At 39.5% G+C, this 12,365-nt stretch overlaps 1 protein-coding gene across 1 annotated transcript in view; it reads right to left on the bottom strand.

The window, feature by feature from the left end:
• LOC107699267 (E3 ubiquitin-protein ligase CBL-B-like) overlaps positions 1-12,365 on the bottom strand; it is a 71,649-nt gene that overhangs the window by 3,578 nt on the left and 55,706 nt on the right. Inside the window, exons 7-13 of the mRNA XM_016500471.1 lie at positions 11,396-11,533; positions 10,078-10,165; positions 9,852-9,983; positions 7,091-7,282; positions 4,611-4,778; positions 4,161-4,523; positions 2,643-2,728 (exon numbers count right to left, since the gene is read on the bottom strand). Coding sequence (XP_016355957.1) covers positions 2,643-2,728; positions 4,161-4,523; positions 4,611-4,778; positions 7,091-7,282; positions 9,852-9,983; positions 10,078-10,165; positions 11,396-11,533 — 1,167 coding nt within the window. The remainder of the gene's footprint in view (positions 1-2,642; positions 2,729-4,160; positions 4,524-4,610; positions 4,779-7,090; positions 7,283-9,851; positions 9,984-10,077; positions 10,166-11,395; positions 11,534-12,365) is intronic.

The raw sequence follows: 12,365 nt of genomic DNA, 5'->3' as shown, positions 1-12,365 counted from the left end.
CAGCATGATTTGAGACATCATTCATGTATGTACCATGGAAAACTTGATACATACTTGAACAACTCCCTAGCTCCAAATATGAATTACTGCATTAGCAAATACTCAAATAAACCACCTCATGTGCTCCCAAATTACAGCAAAGTGTGATATAACCATAAGTAAATATTTACATAGATGACAGCATTGTAACTGATGCCGCAGCACTCTTAGAAAAAAAGCTCTTTGACAGGAGATTTGGACAATGTTCTCCGCCTTCATGCTGACTCACTGAAATGAGTACTATGCAGTGTGCAAGCTGGTCACTGTGAGATTAGCCAGTTTAATCATGTAATACTCTAACTAAGAGTCACAAGGCTGGGCTGAAGTAGGCAAAGCCGGCCAGTATTTAAACAGATCGGTATCTACAGGGTGAGAGAGGTTAACTAGCTCTGGCTGAGATACAATGGGTGGTCTTTCCAGCCAAGTCTGGGCTGCTATACCAAGATGCACCATTAGAGGGCACTTTAGACATTTCTTGTCCATGTGACGATGAAGAGACTCATTAAAGATCTTTTTCAAGTGTTTCAAAGTGCTCCTTGTTTCCAAGACATCAAGACAGTGTTTATGGAAGTACATTTGCCAAGTCTTTAACAGGAGCCAACCATAGCAATGTGAAAACACCTATGAGAGAGAGATGACAGGTTCACATGTTTTGCTTTCTTTGAGGAGGTGGAAAGTACTCTCAACAGTTCCAAGACGTTGGTTGACGTTCAGTTAACGTATGCTGGTAAGTGTGATGCTCATCACAAAGAACCCAGTGTGCCCTGAAACCAGCAGAAAAGCCTTACTATACTTACTAACAAAACAATGATCTCAGCCTCTATAAACACATCACTGACTACTGACGCAGCTCTATGGACAGATACACCACATACATAGACATACAACATTATTCTTCTGTGCTCTAAACAACAACCATTGTGGTTTCCAGAGCCTCTCGGTTTCATTTGTCAAAGCGGTGACAGAAACACACTTCTTGTAGCAGGAACTTCTGAGAAGAGCACAACAGTGTTGCATGAATGAAGCTATTAACATTGACAACCAAACCAATGACTAGGGTGCTATGGGTGATAGTCAGAGCTTTGCTAAGCATTTGTAAAGGCGTTTAGAGTGTTTCTAGGACACTTTATCAACCGTATATAAAACCGCTCCTTAGCAACTATATAGCAATATATTAACAACACCTTAGAAACATATTAAAAGCTACTCAGAAATCTATTCAAAATTTGCTATACTAATGCTATATTTGCTATACTATGACGCTCATTGTTTTTAGAATACTTTATACCAACTGTATAGCAACATACCACTCCATAGCAAAATACTAACAATACTACTACTAGTGACTTTGTAGCAGCTTTTTCGACTTTTCCTTGAGAAACTGCAAAGCAACACCTAAAAAACACACTGAATGCCTTAGCAACCTCATAGCAACATTTTAAAAACTGCTCCGAACACCTTAGCAACATACTGAGTAGTTTTTAATACATTGTTATGGTTCTGCTAAGGTATTCTGAATGGTTTTTAAAATGTTGCTATGCTGTTGATAAGGTGTTCCGTGTGTTTGTAGACATTGCTTTGCAGTTTCTCAAAGCAAAGTCAAACCACATTCAAATGTGAATGTTTGGGAATTTTATCCATGTGAAAAGTCCAATCACTTACAAAAGTAAGAGCACACCTCTTCTGAACAAGCAACATAATTTGAGGCATCATGTATCTGTAGCACAAAAACAGCACAACAAGCTAAGTGGTGAAGTTTACTGTTAATTAACCACTTCTTTTTATCTAATTACAATAATAACAACACAAATCCAACACTCTGAGTGCAATATAAAGGAACGAAAGAGCATAAGTGTTTGTGACAGAAGAGGATATATGGCTTGCTGCTTGGAGTATAACCTCTCATAGGCTGATTCTGCTTAATTCCCTCAAAAGCCACACAGGAAGTCCACAACTCCTGAATCTGTTTGTGTTTGTGTGTGTGTGTGTGTGTGTGTGTGTGTATGCCTTTATGTTTGTTTAAAGAGAACATGCTCTCCGGATCCTGGTGCTCTTGCATAATTGGTGCACATGTGTCCAAACACTGCTGTATGTATGTGTGTGTGTGTTGTTTGACAGAGCTCTAGAGATATACAGGATGCAGCCTGTGCACATGATCCCTGGATCACATTAAAAACATTCATTCAATCCACATGATCGTTTTGTCTTTTCATCACAAAAATCATTTGTATGAAAAAGCTATAATTCAGTCATGGAACATCATGAGAGCAGATCAATAAGCAAAGCAGGAAAAGATGCTCTGGATCGCGTTAAGAGATCAGCAAGTCCAAGAAAAAAATGCAATGCTTGAGAGCGGCAAACAGGTGATTTGTCATCACACAAACATGATATGAGGTTGTTTGTTTGGTGAGGCTCCCTTCAGAATAAAGAAAGATTCGGCAGCTTTACAGCGTTTATGATCAACATGCACACAAAAAACAAGAGCAGCAAGTGGTACACGTGTGTGTGTGTGTGTGTGTGTGTGTGTGGGGGACGCGTGTGTGTGTGTGTGTGTGTGTGTGTGTGTGTGTGTGTGTGTGTGTGTGTGTGTGTGTGTGGCTTACCTCTGGTTGTGGTCCACAAGGGGAGGGGAGTGACGCAGAGGGGGGATGTCATACTCATCACCAGGTAACAGGCCGTTGATGAAAGACTGCAGAGAAATACATGCACACAAACACGCAATGTTAAAATAATACAACCAAGCCATTTTTGATAACACATTTTTAGATTTAATGATCAATAAGCAACCAGTCATATAGATACAGAAAATATCCATATGGGACAGAATGAACAGATCCATAGTGGGTGAAAACAGTATCCATTTGAACAGATCAATAGTGGATGGATGGATGGATGGATGGATGGATGGATGGAAAAACAACAAAAGGTGCATATATAGATGGATGGATGTATAGACAATGGATAGAGATAGAAGAATGAATGGCAAGATAGAATGATGGATGAATAGACGAATGGATGGAAAGATGAAAGGATGGACTGATTATAGATTATTATAGGATGGATGGATGGATTATTAATTTTATATCTGAAACCAAGTAATATTGTCCATATCACAAGTATTCTATATACTGGTCAGTCCTAATAAATAAACAGATTAAAGAAAGAGAAAAAAAATAGAGAAAACAGTTAATATATGCAGATTATCCTGTAAATGAGTCTAGTGAATAAACCAGAAGGAAATCTCTGATGTCCGAGTCTGTTTATTTCAGAGATCAAGAGCAGTGTGTGATGCTGCAGGCAGTGGGCTGAACAGAGCTGTGTGGGCTTGTGACGGGAGAACAGGGGCCAAACTTTCTCTGCCCACACTGTGACACTAAATTAATCCATATAGCGACATGCCAACCCGGGACAGAGAGAGAGGGAATTTTACAGTCAATTGGTGGTTAAATATAATTGCATGTTGCAAACCTTAGTAAAACAAAAGGATCAAAAAGATCCACATGCACTTCAAACAACCTCAAACATCTTAGATGTTTAGTTTCCAAGAGGGCTTTAATGAGAGACCTGCTACAGTTTTGCAACCAAATATTTAACTCTCTCCAATCCCCTATCACAGAGCACGTTTATTTAAAGCATAATCTATAAACTCTCAGTGAGCCATGAATATGTGTCTTTGTATTTTGCATTTTGCATTTTGGTGCATTAGCCTAGATATATGCAAAAACACATGGTGGGGTTGGAGGGCAACTGCTGTAATCATGAAAGGCTCTGAATGCTTTTTAAATACCTCTTTTTTAATGCCAGGGCCAGAAGCACTACACACAGCCGAATTTCACAGCCTTGCTTTACCGTGAATACCGTCACTGTTGCTTAGTAACAGCCATGAGCAAAAAGTGAATATTTATGGCTTAAAATTGGCATGTAAGGGCTTGTGAGTGAGTACAGAAAGTTCTAGGTGATTTCAAAGCACAATGTCCGGTCATTTTTCTGCTCTTATCTCATGTTCTTGACTCTGCTTATCAAAGAAGGACATTCCAACCCTAATATAATGTGTCGCTCCCCAAAACGAGTGTGTGAACGTGATCCACATGATACAGAAGGAATGTGTGTGTGTTCCTAACCTTACTACACTCCGACTGCGCGTTCAGTCTGTGGCTGATCCGGTTTAACCCCAAGTCTGCACCGGAGCAGCTGAGGGGTCTTCCGTTGATGTGCACAGGGGCGGCGTGGGCCAGTTTGGGGGAGCGGTCTGCAGCAGACGTCCTGCAATCTGACAAAGCAGGGCTGTCTTTAGGGCTCCAGGCCTCCAGGGGTGCTCTGGGGTCCCTGGGGAGGCCAGACGAAGGGGTGACAAGCCAGGCGGCCCGGCCTTCTTGAAGGATATGAGGTGGGCGTTCTGGCGGAGGTGGGGGAGGAGGGTCTCTCTGTGGAGGTGGAGGGGCAGGAAGGGGTTTATCCTGTTTTCTGGACATGCCTGGAGATGACTGCAAAGCGAAAAGAGAAATTTGGAACACATGGAAATAAAATGAAGAAAAATCTAAAAATGTATTGTGATCTAAAACAAAAGATACCTTGGGTGAGCCTGTGGGACTAGGAGCGGGAGAACGGATGAAATCAAGGCGGGGCGGTACGGGTGGAATGTTCAAGTGAGGACCCATGTGATCTGCAGCGGTTTTCCGGCGTTCACACACAGGGGATGAGTTTGGAGACATTATTGGCGAGTTCTGGATCTCCATGGACTACGCAAAGAAACAGAGAAACACTGATGATGATTTATGCAATATTTAGTAGCGCTTGCAAAGATAAGCAATCATTATTATTGTTCATTTATAGGGGTTGTTCATACCTGTAAGTTTCAAATTTGGTGCATAACTCATAATGCCCTTCGCTTTTACTTTTCTAAGCAATAAAATGACCAAAAAAGACTTACACTGAACTTGAGACCTTGGGACAATCAGAAATAAATCAGCTAGAACAGTGGTTCTCTACCTTCTTGACTCCAAGGCCCCCCATTGTCAAAGACATTTTTAAGGTTTTTTTGTATTATTTTATATTACTGAAACTAGGAATGAAAATATATCAAATAATTTAATAAAATTATTAAAAAAATAAATAAATCAATCAAACATAATTCACATTTTTTTAAACATTTTTTTTTACTCACAAACAGCAATTTCTACCTGCTTTTAAGAGCTTATCATAACTAGCTAAATGTATATTCATTACAGAAATGTCCATGACTTTTTAATCTTTCATTAAAAGATTTTGTTATCTAAAATAACGTTTCTTCATATATCCAAATTTTCCAAAACAATGGGAATTCTGGTTCTTAAAAATGACAGTTTTGAGGGGAACAAAATTAAAACAAAAAATATTTGCATCTGATTTAGCTTATATTAAAGCTTGTTCTGTCTTATTTTAAATAATATTAAGCAATCTTAAAGCCCCTTTGGAAGTTTGCTGATGCCCCCTAGTGGGTTCCAGTCCCTTGGTTGAAAACCTCAGACCTATAAAAGCTAGCAACCACCAAAAACACTCTAGCAACCAGATAAAAACACTCAAATCACCTTAGCAACCACATAGTAACAGCTTGACAGTCATCCATAAAATACTGTTTAACACAGTTTTACACAATCAAGCAGCACTCAGTTTTTTTCCCCAGAAAGTCTTGGTCTTGACTAAAATAAAATGCTTCTAACAAACAAGACAAGGAGAAGAACAATGACAAACTCATTAATACCCATCATCATGATTGCGTACAAAGTTCTCCTAATGGCCTATTAGCTCCATGAATTTCTTTGGGCAGTTTAGGGTATTCAACATCCTAATCAATTAATAGCATAGCATATTCATGAACAGAGCAACTGCAGCTGGCCAGCTTTTGTCCATGGTGCAGAAAAATATTTACAGAGGGGGAAAGAGCTGCTAATTCAACGATACAGGAAATGAAAGGTGAATAATGTGCACTTTGTAAACTACACTTAGTACAAACTAGTTCTCACCCACTAGGAGGCCAATATCCTCTACAAGTTCTCTTGCAAGGGCATTATGAGGAGAGGGAAAAAAAATAATATCTTGCATTTCTATTTAAAAACGTTCCTGCCAGAAGGTGCCCTCTATTGCTCTCCAAGCTCGACCATTTAATGAATCCACTCAGTGGAGCTGCGGAGGTTGTGTCCTCGTGAGGCAGGTTCCAACAGGTTTCTTTTTCTAATAAAAGAGACTGACATTTATGCCGGTGGAGAGTGGGAGGCTCTTGCACCTATATAAAAGCAGGATATAGGCCTCTTTGAAGTCCAGTGAAGAATAAAAATAAATTTTTTCTAGAGGCTAGAAAAAAAAAAGAGATGGTAGTAGAATGACAACAGTGATGTTTGGAGCAGGTTTGGGCAGAAACAAGCTTCTGCATACTTGTAAACATATCAGAACAAACCAACAGACCTATGATAAAGTCAACATGAAATTAATTCACAACCAATTTTGCTACATAACGTGACATATTCCAGAGTGAAACAAAACAAAAAAGTAGGTCTGGAGGGTTAGGATAAAATCAATCCATCATTATTTGACTGGGTCTTGAAAAGTTGGCATTACATACCAGAATGGATGGAACGGACTGAAAAATAAAGGGCTACATCCAAAAAAAGGAAGCTGTTTCAGAAGTTTACATTTATATAAAATATTACATAGACAACGTAGATTACGTAGACCATTTTAATAACATGCCCTGATGAACTGTTCACAATAAGACCATGAACAAATATTAAAGTGTACATAATTAACACAAATTCATATTCAATACTTATACACTACTATCCAAAAGTTTGGGGTCAGTAAGAAATTAATACTTTTAATCATGTGATACTGGAGACTGGAGTAATGACTGCTTAAAATTAATTTAAAGTATATTTAATATATAAAATATATTCATTTAAATTGTAATAATATTTTACAATATTACTGTTATGACTGTATTTTTTATCAACTAAATGCAGCACTGCGCTTAAGAGATTAATTTGAAATTACATTGGAAATTTCATGGATATTTTACCTTCTTGATATGGTCTATAACCAGCAATTCCTCTTTGTCATCATCATCATCCAGGTCCAGCATGGGGGAGTTGAAGTGGTCCAGGAAGAAGCACTTGGCTCCTACGTTGCGTGGGTCAAACGGATCAACAACAATGGGCTCGGTTCCTTTGATCTCACAGCGACAGAACGGGCAGCCCTGACCATCAGAATCCTGCAGACAAGAGTCGAGGACACACTGAGTGAGCTTTAAAATACTAGCACATACTTGTAACACACACAAACACTTGTTGAAGTCCAGAAAACCGCCTCTTAGACACAAGCACACACACAGAGCGTAGTACCTCCGGTGATCTCTACCCCAACGGTTCTGGGCTGCTTATTTGTATAGTGCTGTAAACACTGACAGACTGTTGTGGAAATATGCCTCGGCTATGAGGAAGCTCTTTACTGGCAGGATCTGAAGGGCCATGCTTGATTACAAACAGCTGGAACACACATGCTACCCCCTCAAGCCGAGTACTGAATTTCTCTCATGCAGGCAGGCAGGCAAGTTCGTCATGTTGCACGGCTCCGCACGGCCTGGAGACAGCTTACACATGGCAAAATGAAAAACAATCATCTTTCACTTCCTCCATTAAACTCGGAGAATCAAAGTGTGTCGATATTTACAAGAAAAAAAGATGATCATGGCTGCCATCTGGTTGAGGGGTCGCTGAAAAGACATCAAAGCGTCGTTTGAAACCTAATCCTAATTAAAGCCCTTAAACGGAGGAAAAAGAAACACACCCGAACTGACTCGGCATAAAACAAGGCCATTAAAAACTAAAGGAGAGCGAGATTTCTAAGGGATAGTCACCATCCAAATTTCACTGCTGTGTGTGTTCGTAAACTTACCAGAAAAATAGCAATGAATATTAATGCCACGGCCAGCTTGGAGGTGAGACGACACTTCTCTAGGCTCTCAACTGGTTCAATGGTTTATTTAACTGTTAGGTCCCTTTTAAAGGCAGGTGACAGGTTAAAAGAGAAGCCACTTTGGTTGTTCTAGAAAGTGAGAGGGTGAGCAACAGCAGAAGATATTTTAAAAATTCACACAGCACTAATATTATGTCTCGTGATGGACTGTAGCTGAGGCCTTTTAGATCTATGTTAATATAATGAGTGTTCAGTGACAATTCTGTAATGAAGCAGATATGACACCCTTCTTCTCACATTCTTACACTTAAATGCAGCACAAACGCAAGTAAACACTTGCATCTAAACTTAAAGAAGCACATTAACTGTTTCACCAACATTTGAGAAGCAGAAAGTCCCTTAATCTTAATTTTGAGCTGCATATCTATGGTTTTATATTAGACATTTTTCAGAAAAACTGTTAGATTTAAAAAAAAAAAAATTCAAAATTTTATTCTGAAATGATCTGTTTGAAAAATGTGTTTATGCTATATTTCGGTTTAAAATTAATGGCACTTTAATTTTCACACTAATTTTCTTATTTAAGGCAGTGACATTCATACATTTGTAAGCATCAAAATTATTTTTTAGGGGCCATTGTATTGTTTTGATGAAGTGCTCTTCTGAATTCAATTACCTTGAGCACTTCACTTCAACTTTCACGCAGTAAAGAACACAGGTTCATGGTCAATAAGCACAAATCTGATCTTCAGCCTCTCAGAAATCCAAATGGTAGCAGATCCATGAGCAGCAGAGTGAAAAATACTGCGACCAATAGAACAAAAATCACGAAACACTACAATAATACCGCTTCTTTCTCAAATTGTTGAGGACATTATTGGAGTCAGAAAGAAGGAATGGAATCAGTGAATGATGCTGGCCAGATTCGATCCTGCTTCTCCCACAGGAGCATCAAGGTTCAAATCAGAAATATGATTGGATCCGCTTGAGTAAGTGAACTTCCCTTTATAACAAGAAAAAGCAGCATGCATCTGGCTGAAGCATCTGAGTTTAGCTGACCCTACCGTGGCCCTGAAATATTTGTTAATCATAAGACAAGCTCTGATGCTCAGACAATAACCTAGATCTAAACATTTCTGGCAATTCGGAAGATACTTAAATTGTAAACACAAACACACTTCACAACACATGTCTAACATCACCCATGTAAACATACACAATCACAATCATACACTGACACACAGAAACACACTAACACACAGAAACACACACCCAGAGGATAAATGCAACCAGAAGGGACACATTTCCCGCCCTATTTGTCTTTCCTTCACCTGCCTGCTAAGGTGCCGCTTGCATTTGTGATCAGGACAAATGCAAGGGCAACGTAGAGACAGATTACCAGCTGTTCGTTCCCCTCTGAGCACTGATAACGCTCAGTATTCCGGTCATAGCATGCCATTAAAGCACTTCTAACTAAATCCATCAGCTGAGCACTGGGCATAATTTTGTTTTTTGTTTTTTTTCCTAAAACAATTAGTGTACTGAATTAATAAGTGACAACAGTGCCATCGAAGAGCATGCTTAAGATGAAATATGACATGAAATGTTTGAAGAAATTAAAGAAAAATCACTTTTTGTAAAATGTTTTAATCTTGTGTAATTTCCAAATCAAGGTAATTTCAATTTCAATGTCAAATTACGCAAAAGTGTGAAAATATCAATTATGTGTAATTAGAACACAAAAAAATTCTAACTACGAATTTTCAGGAGGAGTTTGGCATTTCATACACACACACACACAGCTGGACATTAATATTAGACAAATTAAATACACTAGTGAAGTATAAAAACATCTTTATACATACCTGCCATGATGTCAAACAGGAAGTGCACATGAGGTGACCACATGGCTCTATCTTAACATCTTTATCACTTTCGGCACAGATCTTACACAGCTGAAACGTGGAGCCCATCTCACAGTACAACTCATACTGTTCCTAAAAAGACCGAAAAAAGAGAAAAAAATTTGATGAAAAAGATAATATACAAAATCTGACATATAGCCTACCCAAACGTGCATCGGTTACTAACCTGTGTGACCTTAATGTGGTCGTGTGGGGTGGGTTCACACAGGCCTGTGAGATCTGGGTTATAACTGCGCCCATCTGGAAACAGATAACTACAGATGGAGAGAAAGACAGCAGAAAGAGAACGAGGTTAAGAGACTTGTCCTCATGTGCAACTGGCTCTGTGGCATCTCCATTAGCAGTGCTGTGAAAGTGGGCCATCTCCCCAGCCCATCCAATCACAGCCAATGTCTGAACCGCTGCACGTACAGCAGGGATCAAACCTCTCAGCTGGGGCAATCAGATGAAAGAGAAAGAGAGGGAGAGAGAGAGAAACGTCCAGACAAAATCTGCAGGGGTTTTTTCTGCATTTTCTGTGTTGGGAAGAATTCAGCAGAATGGTTTTAAACAGAATGGTTAAAATGTGTTAAATAGAGCCGACAGCGGTTACTGATGACTTAAAGCATAATCAAATTATCTTAAAAACCTACAGAATGCAAACAAATTAAATGACAGGTGTTCAAATTCTGTAGAAATCAGTTTCTTGTGCGCGCCTGGTGTCAGTCTTTTTGTGTGAAGAAAACGGAGTTGTGCATGCATATCAGATTCTTTATCTAAACAGAATTTGGAGACCACGGTACAGCTCAGATGGTGTGAGATTGGCGTGTGGCACTGGGCCGGGCAGACAAAGCCACAAAACCAGTGATGTGATGTGGTTCAGAGACAGCTGACACATCAACAGTGACAGCTACATGCAGCTAAACCCACAAATGATGCCCTAAACAGACATGCCAGTAAGATACCTGCCAACAAAGAGAAAGGGGTGAACAGAGTGTGTGTGTCTGTGTGTGTTTGTTTACAAGAAAGACTGCCAATTTATCCGTACATATTGAGCAGAAAGGGTGCTTCACAGAAGAACTACAGGAGTTGATTCCAGGAAAATGGGACAAAATGAGCAGATCTGGACACAGGGGCACCAGAACCCCGTCTTTGGCCCATTCAATCAAACTAATATTAAAATATGCACCACTGCTGGCTCAGATGCAGGAAATAATTACTTATATTTACGTAGAAAAAAGCCAATCAATGCTCCTTGCAATCAATGCACTTAATAAAATCAAAAAGCAAAGTGGTGCCAAACCTACAAACTGCACTTTTATGGTTTACTGCACAGCTGTTACCATTCTGGATTCAATTACTGATAAAAAATCATGTAAAAGATAAAAAGTTACAAAGTTTAATAGTTTGATAATGGAGACATGAGCACCATGGCTCAACATGCAGCAACCACTAGGCCAAAGCTCTGATGTTTATTTAATAGTTTAATCTGTATAGGTACTCACAAGCCTTCTCTGCATCCATCAATAAGTGCCTGGAACAGCGGCTTGTTATGTGGGATGGTCTGCAGGATGTTGCCATCACTGGTGACGTAGCCAATGGCCCACTGTCCTAACCGCGTACAGCTCAGCCTGAAGATGTAGCTGGGGACGGAGCGAGAGAGAAACCAACTGTAAAAAACTATAATGCACACCAAAACAGCTGACACATAACATGAGCACGAATGAGGTTATGTACTGTAAATAGAACACTTGTGTGCTTATCATTTGCATGAAAGCAGCAGGCTTGGGTCGATTATGTTAAAGAAAACATTTATTTGGGTAGAAACTGAAAACAATAGTGCATAAGTTTTGATATCCTAACAGAAATTATGAAATAATCAAAGGCTAGGAAAAACAATGGAGGGAAAAACACAACCATATGGATGACATTTACTTCTGCATGCCCCTTTACCAAGAAACGTAAGAGGAAAAGGAAACGAAGTCATTTTTGGAGTTATTCAAAGACGTCTCTTGGTTATGCAACTGCTGAACAACAAATTCAGCCAGGATTAAGAGACTAGCTGGTACCAGACTGAACCTTTCCATTCAATATCCCACAGCATCAGGGTGGCACAGGCTGGCACTCAGGCCGGAAAAAGGGGGAAAAAATGTTTCTGACGGAGGAATGGAAGGAGAACAGGTTGACATTTCTCAGCAGGAGGTGGAAGAGTTTATACATGTGTCTTGCAGAATTCGATTTGCAATGATAAATGCTACTTCCTCATGTGATGTCACAAACATCACAAATGTGTGAATAAGATGGATCAAACAAAGGTTAGCAAGGCCAAAATAAGACAATTCGATGAGGTACATGCAACACTTCAACAAAAGTGACATTTTGCCATGTTTGAGCCACTATTTTGAGAAATCAGACCGCACACACTGATCCACCACAGGAAAAGGTCATGGCCTGATGTAAGGGATTGTTGCAGAA

Source organism: Sinocyclocheilus anshuiensis, unplaced genomic scaffold, assembly GCF_001515605.1.
Source record: "Sinocyclocheilus anshuiensis isolate Anshui unplaced genomic scaffold, SAMN03320099.WGS_v1.1 scaffold334, whole genome shotgun sequence".
Classification (NCBI taxonomy): Eukaryota; Metazoa; Chordata; class Actinopteri; order Cypriniformes; family Cyprinidae; genus Sinocyclocheilus; species Sinocyclocheilus anshuiensis.
Note: the sequence above shows the minus strand (reverse complement) of the source record. Positions and strands in the feature narration are given on the sequence as shown.